This window comes from Trifolium pratense, linkage group LG7 (assembly GCF_020283565.1).
Source record: "Trifolium pratense cultivar HEN17-A07 linkage group LG7, ARS_RC_1.1, whole genome shotgun sequence".
Lineage (NCBI taxonomy): Eukaryota > Viridiplantae > Streptophyta > Magnoliopsida > Fabales > Fabaceae > Trifolium > Trifolium pratense.
Window position 1 is genome coordinate 432,531 of NC_060065.1, and position 21,916 is coordinate 454,446.

The 21,916-nt window shown below is 35.2% G+C and overlaps 6 protein-coding genes, 1 long non-coding RNA gene and 1 other non-coding gene across 11 annotated transcripts; 3 read left to right on the forward strand and 5 right to left on the reverse strand.

The window, feature by feature from the left end:
- Positions 1-1,908: 1,908 nt before the first annotated feature.
- Positions 1,909-2,273, reverse strand: LOC123895515. The gene is made up of 3 exons (XR_006804396.1): positions 2,175-2,273; positions 2,009-2,094; positions 1,909-1,930 (listed from the first exon to the last, which is right to left on the reverse strand). It is a non-coding gene; the product is annotated as an uncharacterized LOC123895515 (long non-coding RNA).
- Positions 2,274-5,634: 3,361 nt separating this feature from the next.
- LOC123895513 (auxin-induced protein 6B-like) lies at positions 5,635-6,223 on the reverse strand. Its single transcript, XM_045945887.1, has one exon. It carries the CDS (start codon positions 6,116-6,118, stop codon positions 5,837-5,839), a length of 282 nt encoding a protein of 93 aa, XP_045801843.1. The 5' UTR covers positions 6,119-6,223; the 3' UTR covers positions 5,635-5,836.
- A 2,313-nt stretch (positions 6,224-8,536) lies between these two features.
- On the forward strand, positions 8,537-9,607 carry LOC123895510 (auxin-induced protein 6B-like). 2 transcript variants are annotated; one of them, XM_045945884.1, is made up of 2 exons: positions 8,537-8,662; positions 9,189-9,607. In XM_045945884.1, exons 1-2 carry the CDS (start codon positions 8,590-8,592, stop codon positions 9,446-9,448), a joined length of 333 nt encoding a protein of 110 aa, XP_045801840.1. In that variant the 5' UTR covers positions 8,537-8,589; the 3' UTR covers positions 9,449-9,607. The 2 variants fall into 2 exon arrangements, with proteins under 2 accessions (XP_045801840.1, XP_045801841.1); XM_045945885.1 differs by lacking the exon at positions 8,537-8,662 and adding an exon at positions 8,669-8,867.
- Positions 9,608-9,996: 389 nt separating this feature from the next.
- On the reverse strand, positions 9,997-10,099 carry LOC123900250. The gene has a single exon (XR_006805900.1). It is a non-coding gene; the product is annotated as a U6 spliceosomal RNA (small nuclear RNA).
- A 1,135-nt stretch (positions 10,100-11,234) lies between these two features.
- Positions 11,235-11,762, reverse strand: LOC123895514 (auxin-induced protein X10A-like). The gene has a single exon (XM_045945889.1). The coding sequence runs from the start codon at positions 11,659-11,661 to the stop codon at positions 11,401-11,403; it is 261 nt and encodes an 86-aa protein (XP_045801845.1). The 5' UTR covers positions 11,662-11,762; the 3' UTR covers positions 11,235-11,400.
- A 2,874-nt stretch (positions 11,763-14,636) lies between these two features.
- Positions 14,637-15,367, forward strand: LOC123895512 (auxin-induced protein 15A-like). Its single transcript, XM_045945886.1, has one exon. It carries the CDS (start codon positions 14,743-14,745, stop codon positions 15,022-15,024), a length of 282 nt encoding a protein of 93 aa, XP_045801842.1. The 5' UTR covers positions 14,637-14,742; the 3' UTR covers positions 15,025-15,367.
- Positions 15,368-15,491: 124 nt separating this feature from the next.
- Positions 15,492-16,003, reverse strand: LOC123899673. The gene is made up of 2 exons (XM_045950880.1): positions 15,806-16,003; positions 15,492-15,764 (listed from the first exon to the last, which is right to left on the reverse strand). The coding sequence occupies exons 1-2, from the start codon at positions 16,001-16,003 to the stop codon at positions 15,492-15,494; spliced, it is 471 nt and encodes a 156-aa protein (XP_045806836.1).
- Positions 16,004-17,506: 1,503 nt separating this feature from the next.
- LOC123895509 (pentatricopeptide repeat-containing protein At3g12770-like) lies at positions 17,507-20,756 on the forward strand. Of its 3 annotated transcripts, none has more exons than XM_045945882.1 (3): positions 17,534-19,260; positions 19,651-19,751; positions 20,449-20,756. In XM_045945882.1, exon 1 carries the CDS (start codon positions 17,598-17,600, stop codon positions 19,005-19,007), a length of 1,410 nt encoding a protein of 469 aa, XP_045801838.1. In that variant the 5' UTR covers positions 17,534-17,597; the 3' UTR covers positions 19,008-19,260; positions 19,651-19,751; positions 20,449-20,756. The 3 variants fall into 3 exon arrangements, with proteins under 3 accessions (XP_045801839.1, XP_045801838.1, XP_045801837.1); XM_045945881.1 differs by lacking the exon at positions 19,651-19,751 and adding an exon at positions 19,903-20,003; XM_045945883.1 differs by lacking the exon at positions 19,651-19,751 and having other exon boundaries at positions 17,507-19,260; positions 20,449-20,754.
- The last annotated feature ends 1,160 nt before the right edge of the window (positions 20,757-21,916 follow it).

Below are 21,916 nucleotides of genomic sequence, written 5' to 3' on the forward strand. Positions count from 1 at the left end.
TAAATGGTAAGTATTTGAAAAAATATAAACCAACGCTTTTAGAAGTTAATTTTAGCACAGAATAAATATTCGAAACGAAATTGAAATGGCATAAACGAAGTAAAAGTGCCATAAAAGGCAATTGTCAAGGTTACAAACCAAATAAAACAAAACCAGATAATTGTTCGAGAAATAAAAACAAAACATCAAAAGAAAATCTAAGACAAACACTTAGATTTGAAATCAGCATAATGGTCCTTAATAAGGCCAACTTCGACAGTCTGGATCTTGATTGCGTCTTCGAGAGATTTGATCTCTTCTTTGATCACAGTGGCAGCACTGAAGTGAGAGATACCTTCCTTCGCAGCTTCGCGGATAGATTCTTGAGTGGTAGCAGCAACAGCTTCTTCAATCTTTGTGCGCTTTGCTTTCTCTTCGAGAATCTTTTTCTCTCGATCAGCAATCTCGGCTCGAAGAGATTCTATCTCTGCCTCCCACTTAGAAATATTGTTGGTGCATTCTTGAATCCCAAGGCCTGGTTGCTGAACTTGTGCCTTCATTTGGTCAACTTTCGATTGAGCAGCCATAGCCTTCTCAAATAATGCATCATAAGCAGCCTGTTGACCAACAAGTTTCTGAGAGTTGCGTTTTAGGCTTTGCACCGTAGTAGCAAACTGGTCCAAAATCGATTCGAGCTGGATGACTTTCCCCAAGGTTTCGAGGTCAGTTTGAGGATTGTGCAACTTGTTCAAAAAGGACTTGTGCTTGAAAGCATTAGCAGGGTGTTCCTCAACTGATGCCAAGATGTCTCCATTGATGAAATCCGTATATAGCTTTGAAATCAGAGAGTCTTGTCGAACAGAAGAATTGATTTCTGAGTCTGAAGCAGTTGAATTACTAGGTCCACTCGAACTTACGGGATCAGTAGTTGTTTTAGAAATCAGAAGTTTTAGAGCAGCTTCAGGATCATGAATTTGCAAGGAAATGAATTCTTCTTCAGCGAGCCCTAGGCTGGCTGACAGCTTCGATGTCGAAGTTTCAGGTAGCAATTCTGATCCACCAGCCTCTGCTTCCTTTATGGCTTCAGAATCAAAGTCTTCTTCCTCTGAGGAAGATTCATCAGCATCGACCTCGACTGTTGGATTTTCATTCCATTCCTTGAAAGGAGAAGTCTTGTTATCAATCTCTGCAGACATAGGAGGCTCTGATTGATCTTGATGAGGCTCTGGTATGACTTTTTCAGAAATAGTGGTCTCACTATCTTTGAGAGTATCACCACTAGACTTGTTCGATAGGATGTCCTGAAAAACAGAATCGAATATGAGGGAATATAACTTTACTTATTATAAATCAGAAAATGCAAGTAAAGTAGTACAAGTACCTCTGGATTGTTGTCTTGCTGGGGCATGTTGTCCGATTCTTTGAGTGTAGCATCAGGCATAGCAGCATCTTCTTGAACTTCAGCGTCAGGGATAGGCTCTTGTTGTTCATTCGAGATCGAAGGAGATTTAAGGTTGGTTGCAGAAGGATCACTTGAGGACTTTGATTTTTTATGTTTTTTATCCCGGGTTCGATCCTCTGAACTTTTCTTTCCTTCTTTCTTCTTTTCCTCTTTCCTCTTCGCTTTCCTTTCCTGCTTCTCTCTCTTTTCTTTCATCTTCTTTTCCTTCTCTTCAGTAGAAAGATCATCAGTAGTTTCTGGGATATTTGTTTCAATAATCACAGGAGGCTGGCGCCTCTTTCTCTGGAAACTTTGTTCTTCTTCTTCTTCCTGCAAATAGGAGTCGAGACAGGAAACATTTGAATTAACGGATTTAAGTTGGGAGGAACTTTGAAAATAAATTAGAAGAACTTATACCTCTTCTTCGTCACTGACGACTATTGCGTTAGGTTTTGGCTTCTTCGATGGGCCAGTCTCAGTGGAAGAGACGTTGGTTGGTCTTTTACGTGCCTAGAAGAAGTGGTTTAGAAAAGTAAAGATTTAACTTAAAATGTTTCAAAGGAAAACAAGTTTCGATTCAATATGTACCTTAGAAGGCTCTTCAGACTCAACTGCCTTCGATGTTGTTTTTTCTTTAACTGTCTTAGCAGATTCTGCAGCTTGTTTTTTGGTAACTAGGAAACATAAGCAAAAGTTTAAATCGAAACAATATGGGAATATTTGGTAAAAGAAAGTGCATATATAGACAAGTTACCTGTAGTCTTGACTTGCTGTTCGATTCTCTTTATCTGAGGTCGAGTAAACCCACTCTCCAACCTCGAGATAAGCACTGCATCTCCTAGGTGTTTGCTGTCGAAATATCGTCTCCACCAGTTGGCAAACTCTTGCGTACAGTAGTAAGAAAGGTTGAAGTCAAATGGCTCGAAGCCATAAACGTTATCACGACTAATCTTCATGTATCTTTCATACAGAGTGGAAGTCACAGTAGTCCCAAGCACGATGTTCTTCTTCCTTATATACATGCTCTTTGGTCGAAGCTGTGAAAAGCCAAACTGTCTGGAAACCAAGTTCGGTTGATACCCAATTAATGCATATTCAGAAGATAGGGTACCAATTCGAATTGACAGGATGGTAGGATCTAAATATGCTGTCCAGGTTTCATTTATTTCCTCCTCAGCATTAGGATTCAACACTGGTATCTCTTTGACAAACCAGGAGGGGCCAATGGTTCTCTTCACAAATGGAGCGTGTTCAGGCTTGAAGTGGTCAATGGCCAAGAAAATTTTCATGTACTTCATGAATAGCTGTTGAGAGTTCTGTTCAAGGGGATTAGGTTGAAGCCTTATTAAGCGAGTACCTTCGACTTTCCTTTTAGCTATCGAAGCGTGATGTTCAGTGGGAATGAACAAACCAAGTTCTTTTTCAAAGGTGGCATTTAACCACAACTGTAATAGCCACATTGGCCCAGCAGCTTGAAAACATCCATCTGGCGCAGCTTTCTTCGATTTCGACTTGGCAGGGACTAAACCTTTCAGGTTATCACAAACTTCCCCAATCGACTCATACAGAGTTGCCAGCAGAAGGCGTCCTAAGGCAAAATGGCATCCTTCATGTATTTGTACAGCCATAGGTATAAATTTCCTAGCAATTTGGAGAGATCGAGAACAAAATACATAATGGGATAGCCATAGAGTGAGAAAGGCCACATGTTCTTCATCTGAGACTTCTTCATTCTCAGGTCCTGAATGTTTGAGGATAAAGGCAGAAAAGGCGTTTTCTTTGTAGTTTAAAGTGATGTTATTACTAACATCATCAGGGCTGTAAGTTTTGCCAGTGGGTCTTAACCCTGTGATAGCTGACACATCGAACAAGGTAGGTGTCATCATACCACTTTTAAAATGAAAGGTGTTGGTAGATTTTTCAAAGAAATGCATCGCAGCAATGAGCATTTCAGGTTGGTATTTGGGTCCTATCCTAGAAAACTGTATTAACTCAAAGATTCCGTAATCTTTCCAGAATTTACCAAAGGATTGCTCTATTCGATCAAGCCAAGTAAGGTAAAGGCTATTTCCGTAATAAGGATGGGATCGAAAGGGTTTATAATTTGTCAGCATATATTCAAAGTTATAGGGTTTGCTATCAAAGATTCTAGGCTCGCAGGTTTCGAGACATGGAAATATCTCGTCTACTTCCCTAGTCAAATTCATATCATCTGGAATCGGACCACCAAAGGCATAAACATTGTTATCAATAGCAAAGGGAATCATTACCTGACTCTCCCAGATTTCTCGGTGTTCTTTGCTGCCTTTGGGTTCTGGAACATACTTCGTTCCATCATCAGCAACGGAGAAACCACTCCATTTTCCAGCAAAAGGAACTTGAAACTTATTAGATGAAGACGCCATGAAAGTTCTTGGGAAAACGAAGGAAAAGATGTAGATCTGAGATCTTGAAAGATGCGAACGGAAGAAGTTGATCAAAGATCCGGTAAGTTCAAATTTGTTTTGAATCTTTGATGTTTCAAGATTTGGAGAAAGATTTTGAGAGATTTTGGAGCGTGAAAAGCTGTGGAAGAAGTTGAAAAAATTTCAACTGAAGTGACAGAGTCCTATTTATAGGCAATCTTGGATTAAGACAAAATTTAATTAAAAAGATAAATGCTGAAAAAGCGCTTTTTGTCTATTCCGATTCAACTTCTCAGGCTGACGCGTGTCCCACTACTCAAAAAGACGCAGAACGTGACAGTTTTGTAAGAAGTGAAACGGTTATCTTCTTAAATGCCATGACATCATCAAATCGAAAAGGAATGGCGTTTGGAAATAGACACTTTGAAAAATGCCAATCTCTTATTTCATTCGAGTCATTCAAATCGAAATAGGCATTTTTGGGGGCAATTTGTTATCCCATATTTTAGCTCAAGGTAAAATATGTTATAATCTCCAGTTCCAAAGACATTTATTGCTATAAAGACCTGTTGAGATGGCTTTAGGTCGCCTTAGTCTTTAATGACTTCAAGAACAAGAGAATCCTAATGGAAAAGCTTCATAGCTCGAGACTGAAAGAATCTTTCGATGGAAGCCAATGAATCGAAGTAATCAAGAATTGTGGACTTAGAGCAATTTTTATCATTTAAGGGTGATTCGACTTCGACGGTTACAACGGTTTACAGGCCTTGGTTCATTTCAAATGCAAAGGACGCGTGGCTGAAGTTTAGTAGTTTAACGTTAGGATAGACGTTGCTTAATTCTCTATAAATAGAAGTATTTGTAGTCGAAGTAGGGGTCACAATTCATTTACACAAAATCTCAAACACTCAAAGTATCCATGTTAAAGCGAGAAACGAGTTATTCGAGAAAGATGTATGAATCGGTGAACCTTTACATTTTCTTTGTAACTTTTACATTCTAAATGCAAATTTACTTTTTCATAAGTCTTTATTTTCTTAAAGCGTTTACCAATTCTGCTTTTTATTGGTTCCCTCGTTCGAGTGAACTTGCCTTAATTGCATTTAACATATGTTTCAGAAATTAAACATATTGTTCTTTTATAAAATAAGGATGTCTTCAAAAATAAACTTCCAAGTTTCCTTTAACAAAATGCATAAACAATTGTCCCGAGATTTACTAGTTGATCTCTCAAGTAATTAATTTAAACTAGCGGTTGTTTACCAAAAATCAGTGTAAACAGATGGAAACTTAATTGGCTAATAGATCCACATTTTTTACTGAATAACTTATGAATTGTGATTACTTTCATTCTGTTGAATTCTATTCTTGCTGTGATGTGATGTACATTAATCTGTCTTTTATTTCTTTGCATTAATCAGGTTGAATTGAACTCAATGATATTGCTAGTGTTAACAATAGTAGCACAATCCCTTCAAATAAATCACTTTAAGACAATCAATGAAGCATAGAGCATGAGCTATCAAAATATGATGCATGTTAATATAGATCGTTATTTTTTCCAGGATCACGTGCAATCTAGCTTCCTAAAGTTCATTCTGGTGTATTCGTACCAACTGCTTGCAGATCCCCTTACCAAAGACCTTCTCAGGCCTTAGTATCAAACTCAAATTCCCTATTTGGGTTTGTTGTTTAACATCTATCTCCAAACTTGAGGAGTGTATTAAACGATTTAGTTGAGTTAGGTGGTTAATTTGATTAGAATTTCAATTAGTAATTCATGAATATATGAACAAACAGCCAGTCGAGTTGTTGAAACATTGTGTCATTGTGATGAGACAAATATAAAGAGTGAAATAAATTAAATGAGTATGTCATATTCATATAGACAATTTTCACCCATTTTCCCAATAAAGGGAAAAGGAAAATATTTACAAGTGTAAAAGATGCCTATTGTACAGAATGTCATTATGTCACTACTAATCTATGTCAGCCTCTTGCAGTTGCAGATTTATAGCTCATTGAAGTGAGAAGTAGTATGCAAAAAAACATCTTCTGTGCAAGGAATTGTGAGACCACCCATTGGATGATCATATCCGAATTCTTCTTCTGCTTGACTCAGCAATTCTTGAAATGAAGTTTGGTTCAAGTATGACATGGGGATCACAAACCGCTTCATTTCCTCTCCAACGTACACTGCAAGATATCCCTTTGGCACATTTGTGACTTTCGATGATGTTTGGCTACTGCTAAATGAAGCCCTTCTTATAGCTGCAGGTAAACGGAAGCCCATTTTAAATGTTTTAAAGAACAAGGTAAAGCTCTCAAATTTAAGAAAAAAGTGTTTATCTTTTGATGCCTAAGTATGTGAATGACTTGTGATTTATGTGAAGGAAAGTAGCCTATTTATATTCTTCAAATCCATTTCTTTGAGCAATTATTGTTAAAGGATGGGGTCCATGAGATGAGGGATCACATGGTATTATCTTGGATGTCTCTCTAGTCAGGATCAGGAAGTTCAATAAGATAATAAGAGTGCATATATAATATGCCCCATCGTCAGAATGAAAGGCCAGTAGATTACCGGATTGGAATTCAAATGAGATGGCTAGGTTAAACTTAATGCATGAGTTATGGATATCCATATTTTTTATAGACATGCATTAGACATGTCACATGTTCTCTTCAAGTCAAATAATCACTACAAATAATAGATGTTAGGAGACTACAGAGAACCTGTATCAAGGGCTTGGTCAGTCGTTATGATGACCAGAAGATAGTAGTACAAAATAGCATAAATACTTTATTCTGAAAGTTGAATCTTTAATTTCAACAGCCCTATATATTTTGTTTTAAATAATTGCAGACTTTTGAAGAAAGCAATGACTGTTTTTCCAAGATAGCGTATTTATAGTCTTCAATAGTTTTTTTGAATGGGTCTTAAAAGAGTTTGTTGAAATCTATTTTGTTGAGAAATGATTGTTAAAGAATGTGATCACCAAGTTCAATATTATGCCCTGCTTCTGAACTTGGAAGTCAAATTAGATGGCTATTCTAAACTTAATGCTTCATTTAGGAATTGTCATTTTTATAGACATGCATTAGACACATCACATGCGTTCTTCATATTGATTACATGGCTCGTAGATAGCTACCAAAAATGTTGTTTTAGTGTGAATTCTAAGGTAGATAATGGTTAGTTGGTTACAAATCATAAATGTCAGGAGGCAACAGGGAACCTCCATCAAAGGCTTGGTCGGTAGTCAGAAGATAGCAGTACTTGTATGAACCCACAAATAGCAGAAATACTGTATCCTGAAAACTGAATTCTTAATTTCAACATTCCTATATATTTCGTTTTAGATAATTCCAGTCTTTTGAAGAAATTATAGAAACCACTGCTTTGGCATGACTATAAAGAGGACTATAGCTCAAGTATCAGAGCCAAACTATCATACAGTTGATGACTTACTGCCTAAGTAACAGACAAGTCAAAGTTCTCCATTTAAAATTGATAAACTGACATGAGTTTCTAGATTTAAAGAATTGAGATGACTATTTGACTTTTAACTCCGTTTTTTGGCTTAGGGTTTGACTCTTAGCTAACATTATAATGATGATAGAAGGGTACGTGCTACGCACAAAATTGAGCTAGAACATTCCTGCAAACTTCTCTGACCTAATAAAACGTTCATCCAAACTCTAATTGTTGATAAGCTATCTTGTATATAAGCTCACAATTTTTTACATGCATTGTGCTTCTATCAATTCCTTCTTCAACAAGGCAGGGCAATTACACTAATAAATAATAACAAAGCTCCTCCAAATATTCCAACTCCCGTGAGATCCAAATATCATCAACTTACACAAACCCAACCTATGAAAGAATGTAATGATAATAAAGGATATATTCCATTTGCACTCATTATAGGACGGTGGAAAAAAACTGTGTAATGACTCTAAGGAAGACTTTTTACTTTTAGCTGTTATAGTAAATGTCTGCCTCAATTGTGGAACCAAATTTCATAGTCCGATCCATCTCATTTCCCCAATTTATATATCAGTCAGATTTAGAGTCTGCGCAAAGCATGTATTAATGTTATAGACACAGAATTAATTAGAGCCTAAAACAGAAGCTAAACCCATCAAATAATAGAGTTTAGGTTTACCACTTCTTGACCCACGGGTCCAGCCATCTCAGTTAGTCTTTTATTCATTACTGTATATCTTATAACTTAGTACTTTTACGACTTTTGAATGGAGAACTTGGAATGGTATAATACTTCAAGAAAATCAGTAAGTCATCAACTGTGTGATAGTTTGGCTCTTATTCATGACTCTGATACTTGAGTTTCATGAATTACGGTCTACTAGCTAATTATTCTTATATGGAGAAAAAAAATCATTAAATAACCTTTATGAGTACAAGTTAAAGTTTTGAGCTATAGTCCATCTTATAATCTTGGCAAATCAGTTTTGTTGCTAGACTTTCTTCAAAAGACTACAATTATTTGAAATAAGGGTCTTGCTAACGAGTGCCCCCGGGGCACTCTTTAAGCATTCTATTTAAAGAAACTTTTTATTCAAAAAGTTAAACACTACAATTTCCAATACGTTGACTTTACGCATTCCGATAAAAATTCTATAAAAAGTTTACTATTTATGGGCTTAAAGAGTGCCCCAGGGGCACTATTTAGCATTTGCCTTGAAATAAATATATAGGACTGTTGAAATTAAAAAAATTCAACTTTGAATAAAGTATTTATGCTACTTGTGGATTCAAACATGTACAACTATCTTCTGGTCGCCGTGACTACTGACCAAGCCCATGCTACAGGTTCTCTATTGTCTCCTGATATTTATAATTTGTAGCTATTATTTGACTTAAAATTCATCACTAAGAGAATATTTTGTTTCTATTTCTCAAGATTGAGCTATGTGAAGAGAACATGTGGCGTGTCTAATGCATGTCTAAAAAAATATGGATATGCATAACTCAAGCATTAAGTTTAACATAGCCATCTCATTTGAATTCCAATTGGGTAATCTACTGGCCTTTCATTCAGACGGTGGGACGTATTATATATACACTCATATTGAACTTATCGGTCCTTGCTATAGAGACACATCTAAGACAATACCATGTGATCCCTCATCTCATGGACCCCATCCTTTAACAATAACTTCTCAAAGAAATGGATTTCAAGAAACTGTTGAAGTATATATAAATACACTACTTTCCCTCACAGAAATCATAAGTCATTAGCATAGCTAGACATCAAAAGATAAATACTATTTTATTAAATTTGAGAGCTTTATCTTGTTCTTTGAAACATTTAAAATGGGCTTCCGTTTACCTGCAGCTATAAGAAGGGCTTCATTTAGCAGTAGCCAAACATCATCGAAAGTCACAAATGTGCCAAAGGGCTATCTTGCCGTGTACGTTGGAGAGGAAATGAAGCGGTTTGTGATCCCCATGTCATACTTGAACCAAACATCATTTCAAGACTTGCTGAGTCAAGCAGAGGAAGAATTTGGATATGATCATCCAATGGGTGGCCTCACAATTCCTTGCACAGAAGATGTTTTTTTGCATATTACTTCTCGCTTGAATGGATTATAAATTTGAAACTGCAAGAGGCTAACATAGATTAGTAATGAGTGACATTTTGAACAATAGGCATTGTTTACAGTTGTAAATATTTTCCTTTTCCCTTGATTGGGAAAATGGGTGAATGAATAACATACTCAATATATTTAACTCTTTTTTGTATTTTTCTCTCCCCATAAATGGATTCAGAACATGGAAACTAAATGAACAGTATATTCAGAACATAGAAACAAGTGTTGAGGTCATGTTGCAGAAGCAGAATTTGGCATATTCTATTATTTATTATGAACAATATTTTCATTTGAATTCAAAGCTATATGGTGATAGACAAAACAGAAATGAACAGTATAAAAATTGACAAACCAAATGCATAAAACTTACATAGTACTTTGATGGGAAATGCAGTATAGATGTTGAATGAACACCTCCAATTTCAAAATTGTCATCGTGAACACTGGAGCAGGAAAGCAAAATTTGCAGAAAAGGAAACATGTATGAACAACAAAGAGAAGACGAGAGGAGGAAGAAATTGTAGAAGAAGAAAAAAAGGCAAAAATATTTAGATTTTAGACCATTTCTCAATTTGTGAGTATCATCCTTGCACAAAGTCCTTGCTAATCTTCTCTATATCGTTCCAATTTTATCAGATGTCACCTAAGGGACAAATTATGTTGTTCACTTACGTTATATAAACACTGAAAGTGTGAAATATGTAAGCGAAGTGGGACTAATATCAAGTAAACATAACATCGCCATGTGGTTCACTTGCGCTATAAAAGTACTTCTAAATCTTACTTCGCAGAAGCAAACAACCAACAAGATACACCTCCCTCTCACTCTCACTGAGTTTAGTTTCAGATGATAAAATCCAATAACCAACTTTGTCCCTCACTCACACTCAAACCATGCCAATACATACATAGAACAAAGGGTCCAACTATTTTGACAAAAGCATATAGCTAGCGACAGTGTAGAGTTGACAACTTTGTTGTGTTACTTTCCACTTCATGTTATGTTATTATGAGTTAATTAAGGAGTGAGTTTGAAATACTTAAGTTAAGAGGCAAGTGTGAACCTTCATCAAAGGATTGGTTAGCAGTCAGAAGATAGCAGTACATGTTTTTTTTTTTTGAAACAGATAGCAGTACATGTTTGAATCTACAAGTCTTTTGAAGAAAGTATAGAAACAACTGCTTTGGCATGATTATAAAGAGGACTAAAGCTCAAGTATCAGAGCCAGACTATCATACAGTTGATGACTTACTGTCTAAGTTTCAGAGTGGTCAAGACATTACGGCCTAGTTTGGATGAGTTTCTAGATTTACAGAATTGAGATGACTTTTTTAACTCCTTTTTTTGGCTTAGGTTTGACTCTTAGCTAACATACACTTTCATGAATAGTTGATGCATCATGGTATTCAAATTAAAGGGTTGCCTTAACGATAATTTTGTGTTTTAGGACTTCAACTTTGACATTTTATTACCAGAAAAATCCAACTTAATAAATAATTGATAAGAAGTTTTATTATGTGACATATTCCTTTCTTAATTTTAATTTAACAGACTTGTTTTCAAAATTCTATCATGTGCCAATCAAGTTGAAAATCTTTATAAGATAAGAAAGGTTTTGGTTTAAAAATTTATTTGTTTAGAGTTTTGTTCTATGGCCTCGTAACACATACCAATTTTGCATTACCATGTACCTACTAGTATGTAATAGACAGTATCCGTAAAATTAGTACATAGCTTGTGTTTCTGCAATGCAAGTATTTGAGATGACACAAAAACAACAGATGAATTCAAAAGAATAGAGTTTGATAAATTCTCATTTCAAATTCCCACTTAAGAGGGAACAGTAAAATTGACAAAGAAATTCCTCATGTACAAACGTTGTCTCAACTAGTCTATCCTACTGTGCTATGCCTATGTTATAATTCATTTGACTATTTTGCAGTATGAACAAGTTACAAGCTGTTCAAGCGAGAAGCTGTATGTAAGAAGACATCTTCATTGCAGGGAATTGTAAGACCACCCATTGGATGACTGTAACCGAATTCCTCTTCAGATTGGCTTAGCAATTCTTGAAACAAAGGCTCATTCAAGAATGATACTGGAATCAAGAACCTCTTCATTTTCTCTCCAACATACACTGCAAGATAGCCTTTTGGCACTTCAATTCGTTTGCTAGATGATGATCGTCTAATACCAGGTAAGCGAAAACCCATTCTTGTTTTGTTTCTTCACACACCAAATGATCTCAAAGAAGTAATAGAAGAAAAAATTGAGCTTGAATTCTGGTAAGAATGATTTGTGATGCTTATAAACCCAATGATGAGTGTATATATAGACTTTGGAAACCAATGGGGTTTCGTTGGAGACAAGACTCATTAATGATCACATGGCACTGTCTTGGAGGTTTTTAATGAAGATTAGGCTTGTGAAAGAGACCTTATTCACAAGTTTCCGACAAGCTCTAAACATACTTATCAAGTATTTTGTCCTTGATTCAATAGGATAGGACAACTTGTGCCTATTATTGATTGAAATTTAATCAATAAACCATGAAATCTACTTGGAAGCTGTTGTGAACCATAGCCTTCATTTTCTCCAACTAGGCCCTACAAGAACATGGTCTAGAGAAACAACAATTTATAAATAGCGTGTTAGTAATGTATGACTGATATTTCTCATAATATTTGAGGTGACCATTCATCAGCATTAAGTTGTGTTATCAATATGAAGAGAACATGTGCCATGTCTGATGCATGTTTGAAAAATACTGAGTTGGAATGAGCATAGCTCTTTATATTTGAGTGGCCGCCCGTGGTTTTCACTCTTCTAAGACAGCACCATGTGGTCTCTTGTCTCATTAGTCCAATAATTTTAACAATAATTTCTCTAGCAAATGAATTTCAAGAAGCTCTTGAAACTATAAATACACTTTCCTCCTTTACAACTTCACAAATCAGCCAAGCAAACAAACAAACTTAAATACTTTTTTCTTACATCTGAAAAACTCGACCTATTCTTCAAAACATTTGAAATGGGTTTCCGTTTACCTGCCATTAGACGTGCTTCTTCAAAAGCTGTGAATGTCCCAAAAGGATATCTTGCAGTCTATGTTGGAGAAAAAATGAAGCGGTTTGTGATCCCTATGTCTTACTTGAACCAACTGTCATTTCAAGACTTGCTGAGTCAAGTAGAGGAAGAATTTGGATACGATCATCCGATGGGTGGCCTCACAATTCCTTGCACAGAAGATGCTTTCTTGCATATCACTTCTCGCTTGAATGGACTATAAATCCACAACAGAAATAGAGACTGACATAGAGACATTTTGTACAATAGTTTAGATTTGTAAAGATTTTTTCCCCTTTCCTACCTTTGGAAAGGGATAGAAATTCCATTTGAATGAAAAATTCAGGAACATATATTTGTTATTGTTTAATTCTAATAAAATGACATCATATATTCAACAACTCAATGTGCTCCTATATGCTTCTATTTATAAATTACAATAAAATCATGAAGCAATATCTAGTTTCCTTGGTTTATTATTTTTGTATAGCAATAGCATGGCCAAAAAAGAGGTTAATTTTATCAAATTTTAAAATAAAATAAATTCATCCATCATAAATCATTCATTTAGTCAAGCATCAAAAGATAGAAACTCTTGGCAGCCCAAAATTTGATCATGATGGAAGTGAAGTTCTCGAGAAATTCAACATTAATTGAAGCTCATAAACCTAATCATTTGGTCAGTTGGTAAGCTATTTTGTATCTAAGCTCACAATTTTTTTTTACAGGCCTGTATCTTCTTCACCTAGGCAGAGAAATTAAGGTACCAGTACCAAATTAAGGTACCTCGAATAGCATTTTTGTATATGATTAGTGGAGGCTGTTAGGAGGAAATCAGAGAATATGGTTGCCGCTATCTAATGGTGTACGTAATTTATGACAACAATTTGACGACAAAGTCCATGTGAAAAGCACGGAAAGTCCTTGTGATTTTGGCCTCCACCACATTCTTCAATCGTCACGATAAAAATGCAACTCACAGATTAATTGATGACTAGATGTTGGTATATTAAGTGATCAATTATTACTATATTCCTTTATTCATTTTCATTTCACTTCTACTGATTTGCTTCCCAAATTCTACCATGCGCTATTCAAGTTGCTAATCTTTGTAGATTAAAAACAAAGATTTTTCTACTAGTATGTAATAGACATTATCCATTAAATTGGTCATGGCTTGTGTCCTCACATGCAATGGAAGTATTTTAGATGACGGGAAAAACACAAGCGAGGAATTCAAAAGAATATAATTTTTTGTAAGGTTCACATTTCAGATTTCCACTTAAGAGGAAACAACAAAATGGACAAAAATGTCTAAAGTCTAAACTAGTCAATCCTACCCTATTCTATGTTATCTATCATTCATGACTTTTTTGCACTAAGAATTAGTTACAAGCTGTTCAAGCGAGAAGCTGTATGTAAGAAGACATCTTCTTTGCAGGGAATCGTAAGACCACCCATTGGATGACAGTAACCGAATTCTTGGTCAGTATGGCCCAATATATGCAGCCAATCTTGTACTATTAAGGACCAAAACAAAACTTGGGTTTCTATCCTCTTTTTCAAGTCCCTTACAATTGACCACAGGCATTGCTGTCTATGTCTGCTAAACTGGTTTTGTATGCCACCTACAGTTGTCATCAGAAATGCATTTAATTACTCTCTCCATTCATAAGCAGTCATTCAATCTTTGATAAAGACCAATAGACAGTATCATGTGATCTCTTGTTAACCATAGTCTGATTGTCTTCAACTAGACCCTTCAATAACTAAGTCAAGAACAATAATTATGCACAAGTCGTAAATAGTGTGTTGCTGTATGACAGATATTTTTCTCATACAACTATTGAACACTGCCATGAAGTTGTGTTATCAATATGAATAGAACATGTGCCATGTCTGATGCATGTCTGAAAAGAAATGAGTAGGCATTATACAACTATTGAGTTTAACATGAGCCTTTCATTCAAAGGTGGGGTTTGCACTCACTGAACTTATTGATCCTTGACAAAGGAATCTAAGACAACACCATGTGAGCTCTCTCATCACTTGGCCCCCATCATTTTAACAATTATTTCTCTAGAAAAGGGATTTCAAAAAACTCTTGAAATCTATAAATATAGTGTCCTCCTTCACAACCATCACAAATCACTCATGCAATCAAACTTATATAACTTTTTCTTACATCCGAGAAACATAGCTTGTTCTTCAAATTCAAAACATTTGAAATGGGTTTCCGTTTACCTGCAGCTATTAGACGGGCATCATTAAGTAGTAGCCAAACATCATCTAAAGTATCAAATATCCCTAAGGGCTATCTTGCAGTGTACGTTGGAGAGGAAATGAAGCGGTTTGTTGTCCCCTTGTCATACTTGAACCAACCTTCATTTCAAGACTTGTTGAGTCAAGCAGAGGAAGAATTTGGATATGATCATCCAATGGGTGGCCTTACAATTCCTTGCAGAGAAGATGTTTTCTTGAATATTACTTCTCGCTTCAATGGACTATAAATCTACAACAACAATAGAGACTGACATAGATTAGGAGAGACATTTTGTACAATAGTCAAGATTCTTTTCCCTTCCTTAACTTTGGAAGGGTTAGTTATCGATTTGAATGACATATTCAGGAACAGATTATTTGTCATTATACATTTCTAATCTTAATGACACAATATATTCAACAACTCAATGGCTCACATATGCTTCTATTTATAAATTGCAAAATTGGTGATTCCTTTAGCTCGAATATTATCACAATCTCACAAATTTATAGAAAATGATTTTTGTAGCAGCTTTGATTTATAATATATAGCGCAATATCTTGGCCGCAAAAAGGGCTGTGTTTATCAAATCTCAAATTTCAGTCGAATTAGTTCTACTTAACTTGTGTTAAAGGCGAATATACAGGCTAAGCGAAAATTTGAAAAATATTGGAGAGCATAGTTATCTTTCTTTTTTTAAAAGGAGAAATACTTTCATTGAACCGATTCTGGTGGTAAATCAAATGCCACAACCTCGAAAATACAAGATGTAGTCTCTTCAATCCAAATAAAGCCTAAACTAGAAGATAAGTCTAATTTAGCTAAATAATGAATAGTTTGATTTGCGACACGCCTTACATTAGTGAAACTAACAGAATTCAAGCTAAAAGTTAACTTGATGCAGTCTTCAACAATTGTATTCCAGTAGGCTGAGACCTGTTGCTTGTTTGTGAGTGCCGCAATCATGTTACTATTGTCAGATCCTGCCTGAAGAGATAAAAATAACAAATCCCTTGCAAACGCCAAACTTTTTCAAACGCTTCTGCAACATTAGAGTAGGGCAATATTGGTAAACACCAACAACCCACAGCTGATACCAAACCATCTGCATCTTGAATCACCGTAGCTAGGCCCCACTTTCCCTGACCTGACGGACCTGCAGAATCAACATTTAGCTTATAAAAACCCGCAGTCAGATGACACCCTCTAATGTTTGAGACTTGCATTGGGATAGGCTTATTTTAAGTCTGCAGAATTACATTTTGCATGCTGTGAAATCTGCTAACAGTATTAAGCGCACTGGTACAGAAGCTGGAAGCATTAGGCACCTCAATTCCTTCAAACTCTAATAGTTGATAAGTTATCTTGTATCTAAGCTCGCAACTTTTTTACATGCCTTATGCAATATGCTTCTATCAACTGCTTCTTCATCTATGCAGAACAATTAAGCTAACTAATAAATAATAACAAAGCTCCTCCAAATATTCCAACTCCCGTGACATTCGATCATCGACTTACGCAAACCCAAATTTTAAAGATTGTGATGACTATAAAGGATATATCCATTTGTACCCATTATTTTGGTCAAATTCTCTGTAGGGAAGACATTTTTACTTTTAACTGTTTTACATAGCTGATGTTTGGCTAGATTGTGAACAAAATTTCATGGTCTAATCCTTCTCATTTCTCCAATTGATGTATCAGCCAGATTCTACTGTTGGATCAACAATGTGGCAGTAGCATATCCAGTTAAAGTTGCAGCATCTTCCAAGAATTAATAACTACTACTTTTCTTATAGAAACAAGAACAAAATATTTGATATGCTAAGAGCTTGTCTGAAACATATGAAGCAGGCCATCTCAGGTCTCTTTCATAGGCTAATTTTCCACAAGGCGGGGCATGTAATATCAAATTTTGTGTAGTCCTCTATGAAAACCTTCCATTGTTTTTTGTCATCTCAAATACTTGGATTATATGCACAAACACAAGCCATGCACATGCACCAATTTTATGGGAATGATAACATAGCACAGTAGGATTGAGAACCTGACTTCAATAAAACCAAATTCTTGTGAATTGATATATTATTTTTTGGCAAAATTACACTACAGGTCCTTTATCTTATTTTTTTGTAACACTTTGGTCCTTTATCTTTTTTTGTAACACTTTGGTCCTTTATCTTTTATTTGTAACACTTTAGTCCTTTATTTTTTTTATTTGTAACACTTTAGTCCCTTTTTTTGTAACAGTTTGGTCCTTTTTTCTTTTTTTATTTGTAACACTTTGGTCCTTTATTTTTTATAAATAAATAAGATAAGGACCAAAGTGTTACAAAAAAAAGATAAAGGATCAAATTGTTACAAAAAAAAGATAAAGGACCAAAGTGTTACAAAAAAAAATAAGATAAAGGACATGTAGTGTAATTTTGCCTATATTTTTTGTGTCATTTCAAATTCTTTAGTTGCATGGATAAACACAAGCATTGCACCAAATAATAGTGATGATATACAAACAAAAATCTTTCTTAAACCTATACAAGATTTACGATGAACTGATGATCGAACTCAGGACCTCTAGCATACTACTTAAATCCCTCCGCACTAATCAAACCTAGTGGCTTAAAAAAAAACAATTTTATATTGATATAACTTAATTTATATACAATTAATTATTTTTATATAATTTGAATAGACATTAAAATTTCAAGACTAAAGTAATAAAATGATTTGAGTTTGTAACACAAACACAACACTTACTCCATGCTCCTCTCCTCCCAAATAAATACCACCAATCACCAAGTTGCTTGATATAATTTTTACATGTCCAACTTAATTCAATATTTACACCAATGTCAATCAACTAATAATCTCTTAGCCATCAAGAAACTCCATGCTCACCTACTAACTAAAGGCATTCTCTTCGTTCTTCATGATTTTCACACCCAACTCATTGCAACCTACTCTTCATGCCTTCCCAACAACAATCTTCAAACACTAACAAACACTTTCTTCAAATGCATGAACTCCACCAACCCATTACACTTCAATGTTATTATATCCAATTTTTGTCGTAAAGGTTTCCCCTTTCTTGCTCTAACCACATTCTCCTTTATGCAAACCAATGCTGTTCCTTTGGATACATACGCTTTGTGTAGCACTTTGACCGCTACATCTAAAGTCAAAGATTTCAATTTTGGGAAACAGATACATGCCCACGTTGGAAAATCAGGTTGGTTTTCTAGTGTGTTTGTGGGTAGTGCTTTGATTGATTTTTACTCTAAATTGTTGAATGTAAAAGATGCAGCTCTTGTGTTTGATGAAATGCCTGACAGGAATACTGTTTGTGCCAATGCACTTTTGTCTGGTTATTGCGATGATGGGTTATGTGTTAAGGCACTTGAACTAGTTAGGAAGATGCCTGTGTTGAAATTGAAGTACGATCGGTTTACATTATCAGCGGCTTTACGTGCATGCACTGGATTATCTTCTGTTGAAATTGGTAGACAGCTGCATAGTTATTTGCTCCGTACCACACCTGATTTAGAGAATGATGTGTTTCTGCAGAGTGCGTTGATTGAGATGTATGGCAAGTGTGGAATGGTAGAGAAGGCTCAGCTGGCTTTTAAGTTGGAAGGAATGGTGATCAGGAAGGAAAAAAGTAGAGATGTTGTGCTATGGACTTCGATGCTTGGTGTGTATGGTAAAAATGGGCATTATAAAGAAGTAATTGATTTGTACAGCGAAATGTTGCAGGAAGGAATCAGACCCGATGGAATAGCATTTCTGACAGTAATCTCAGCTTGTGGTCACACTGGCCAAGTACATGCTGGTGTCAAGTATTTTGAATCTATGACTAATGATTTCAAGTTGGATCCTGGTCCAGAGCATTATAGTTGCCTGGTTGATTTGCTTTGTAGGGCTGGAGAATTACACAAGGCATGGGAATTACTTAATGAGACATGTCATTATAAGGGAATAGGTAATTGTAGTGTCTCCATGTGGGGAGCTCTACTCAAAGCTTGTGTGGACAGTGGGAATTTAGAGCTGGCCAAATTGGCAGCTCAGAGGGCTCTTGAATTGGATCCTCAAAATGCTGGAATCTGTGTTATGCTATCAAACCTATATGCGCGCTTCGGTATGTGGGATGAGATTGAACGTTTGAGGGTATTGATCAAACAAAGAGGGTTAATAAAAGATGTTGGATGCAGTTGGGTTCAGATAACAAATTGAATGGGTAGGAAATGGTTTGAAGTGGTGATGTTTCCTTTAAAATCTTATTGAAAGGTCTTTACTCCAAATCCTAAACATGCCTACCATAAAACATCAAGAACAAATAGGGAATGCTCAACCAGCTTGGGGTTAAAATATGAGACGTTTATTTAGATTTTAGAATGGATTTCATACCGAAGAACAGCATGACATATATTTCCCTGGAGAAATACTATATAGTTCAAAATTACAAGCAATAAGTTTAGTATGAAAAGTATGTAACTTACTTTTTATCCACTTCTCTCGTAATTTATTACCAGGATTTGAATTGTTTGTTACTCATCATTTGATTGATTAAAAGGTCAATTACTTAATACAAAATTGCAGTTATTTTCCTGCCAAAATCCCTTAATTTCTATCTCCTTGTTTGAGAATTAATTGTTTCATCAAAGGTTTCTTTTATGAATCATGTTTCATATATCAGCTATGCGCATTATAGCATAATTTATGTACAGCTATTTTCCCTAAGCATAGAACTTTCTCATATTTTAATAGTTGGGTACATATCTGCTGATAAAGCTAAGCCTGATTTGCAGTTTTGGTTTTGCTGTAAAACATGTCATTTGTTTTTGCACCATTTCCGCTAACTCATTCATATTTTAAGATAAATGTCTTCAGGTATAGATGTCTTCTGTATCAACTGTTTTCAATGAGCATTTAAGTCACCAAATGAAGAATGCAATTGCGGCATCTATGGATATACATGTATTCCCTAATTGTCTTTTCTACACCTACTTTGGTGCATTGTATTTAATCTAGTCATGCATTTCTCTAGTTAAAATACTTACCATCCCAATCTTCCCAATTGCATTTGCGTCCTGTCTCCTGATAATAAATAATCCATTGTTTAATGTAGTTCAACCTTGTATGTGGAGGGAAACCTCGTGACCAAAGTCTTTGCTGATCCCATGACTGGTCTTGTCTGTCAAATTAGAGTAGTTGCTGTTCGTCGGCATGGTAAACTGTTCAACCCGTGCTATTTTGATATTAAATCGTTGTCAAAACACAAATATTAATTTTATTATCACACTACATACTGCTTTCTTTTTCTTTTTTTGCATTTGGAAAACATATCCTTTCTTCTTTTTAACAATGGCTTTGCACTCGGTTTTGCTTCCGTCCGATATGCTAGTTAGAACTTATTAACGTTTTGGACGGGGGGATCAAGAAACCTAATAATAGGATTATTGTACAAGAATGCTTCTGTTGTTGTTTTTTGTTTAGGTTCCTCTGTCAATTAGTCCCTTATCTCCCTTCATCAACTTTAATATAATGATTAGAGTGCATTTTGGCCTAACAATATGCTAAATTAGTATGTGTAGGTGTCTATGGTATATATGTTGAAAAGTGTATTGTATATGATCTGTTATATACTGAAAAATACAATATTTTTTGTTCACAGGATATCCAACAAGTCAAGCTTCTTTATAATCAGAAGTTGAGAACACTACAGCCTCCATAGGATACAACCATGCAAGTCAATATCTCAGGTGCTGTTGATTTTGGTCATGTATCTTATTTTTAAATATTTCTTGTGATGTGAAAATTATATGGCATTTACATTCAAGTGAATGAACTTAGCTGTGCATATATGCAATTAGGAATTTAGGATGTTAAAATTTGCCTTAAACTAAACGTAAATCTTCAAGATTTTTCACTCCGCACTATCATCAATAATTTATGAATGATCAATCAGTCAAGAGGATAAAGGAAGAAAGATTATATTATATGGAATCTTCTCCCACTTGTCTAATGAAGTATGCAGTAGTGCCTTAGTTATGAACTTATGATGATTTGGTGAAAAGTGAAAACAGATTTTTAAAATTTCTGTGTACCGAAAACCGCAAGACATTTTTATCAAAGTTTACGCACAAACATTTCAAATGGATCTTACTAAATTATATGAGTTGTATATAAATTTGGTGAAACTTATATAAATTTCAACATATATGAAGAATATATTCAAAACTGAACTGCTAGTATTTTAATTTTTAGCAAAACAATGTGTACTTATTAACCAACAAAAGGGAGGGTCGTTTAAGAATTAACATTAGAGAGTTGTTTTTATCCCCCGATGATTTCTTAAATACCGCATTCATCTAGAAGTACACTTCTAAACGGGAGAAAACACAGTTTTGTCGGAATTTACCGATGTGAAAGACCAAAAACTATGTTTTTCTACATCCAAAAGTGCACTTCAGAGAACACATACAATTTTTAAGAAATCATGGGGATAATAGCAGCTCCCAGTTTTAAGGACAATATTAATTATGCTCTCTTGAATTGGGCCCTATACATTGATGATGAGACACTTAAGTCAGTATTTGTAACACCTTCATAGTAGAATTGTGCGACATTCCTCACTGACAGATATAAACTATCTCAGCTCCCCCCATGTTCTTATATGTGGCATCCGTTTCTCCAAATATGGCCTTTCAGATGGCCCCCTATGTGTGTGGACGTCATTTCAGAACTGTATATATAATGAGATAATAACAATTCAATTCCCCACAAACACACCATTTCTCTGTCCCTTTTCCTCAAATAATAAATAACTATACATGATAAAATACTCACCAAATTTTCCCCAACAATATTTGTGTGGTATATCATGCACCGCATGCATTAGGTGATATCCCACATTGTAGCCATCTCAATCTCATCCTTAGATATAGTACAAAGTCACAAAAGTTGAGGTGATTTTTTTTGTTACATCCAAGAACAACGGGACAATGGAGTGTTATTCTATTCCTATCAATGAAGCCTAACAGAAGAAAGGAAAAAAAAACAGACATGTTGTTCTACTGGATGGATCCAAAGTTGTGGAAGGGAAGCTGACAATCTTAACGAAATGTATCAAAATTCATAAA

Bases quoted from the DNA above. Each gene is read 5' to 3' on its own strand.
- LOC123895514 (XM_045945889.1), bottom strand. From the start codon at position 11,661: ATGGGTTTTCGCTTACCTGGTATTAGACGATCATCATCTAGCAAACGA.
- LOC123895510 (XM_045945884.1), top strand. From the start codon at position 8,590: ATGCTACTTGTGGATTCAAACATGTACAACTATCTTCTGGTCGCCGTG. The intron at 8,663-9,188 runs GTTCTCTATTGT...GTTTACCTGCAG, and splicing joins TGACCAAGCCCATGCTACAG to CTATAAGAAGGGCTTCATTT.
- LOC123895513 (XM_045945887.1), bottom strand. From the start codon at position 6,118: ATGGGCTTCCGTTTACCTGCAGCTATAAGAAGGGCTTCATTTAGCAGT.
- LOC123899673 (XM_045950880.1), bottom strand. From the start codon at position 16,003: ATGCAAGTCTCAAACATTAGAGGGTGTCATCTGACTGCGGGTTTTTAT. The intron at 15,765-15,805 runs GTTTGGCGTTTG...TTATCTCTTCAG, and splicing joins TTGCAGAAGCGTTTGAAAAA to GCAGGATCTGACAATAGTAA.
- LOC123895509 (XM_045945883.1), top strand. From the start codon at position 17,598: ATGTCCAACTTAATTCAATATTTACACCAATGTCAATCAACTAATAAT.
- LOC123895512 (XM_045945886.1), top strand. From the start codon at position 14,743: ATGGGTTTCCGTTTACCTGCAGCTATTAGACGGGCATCATTAAGTAGT.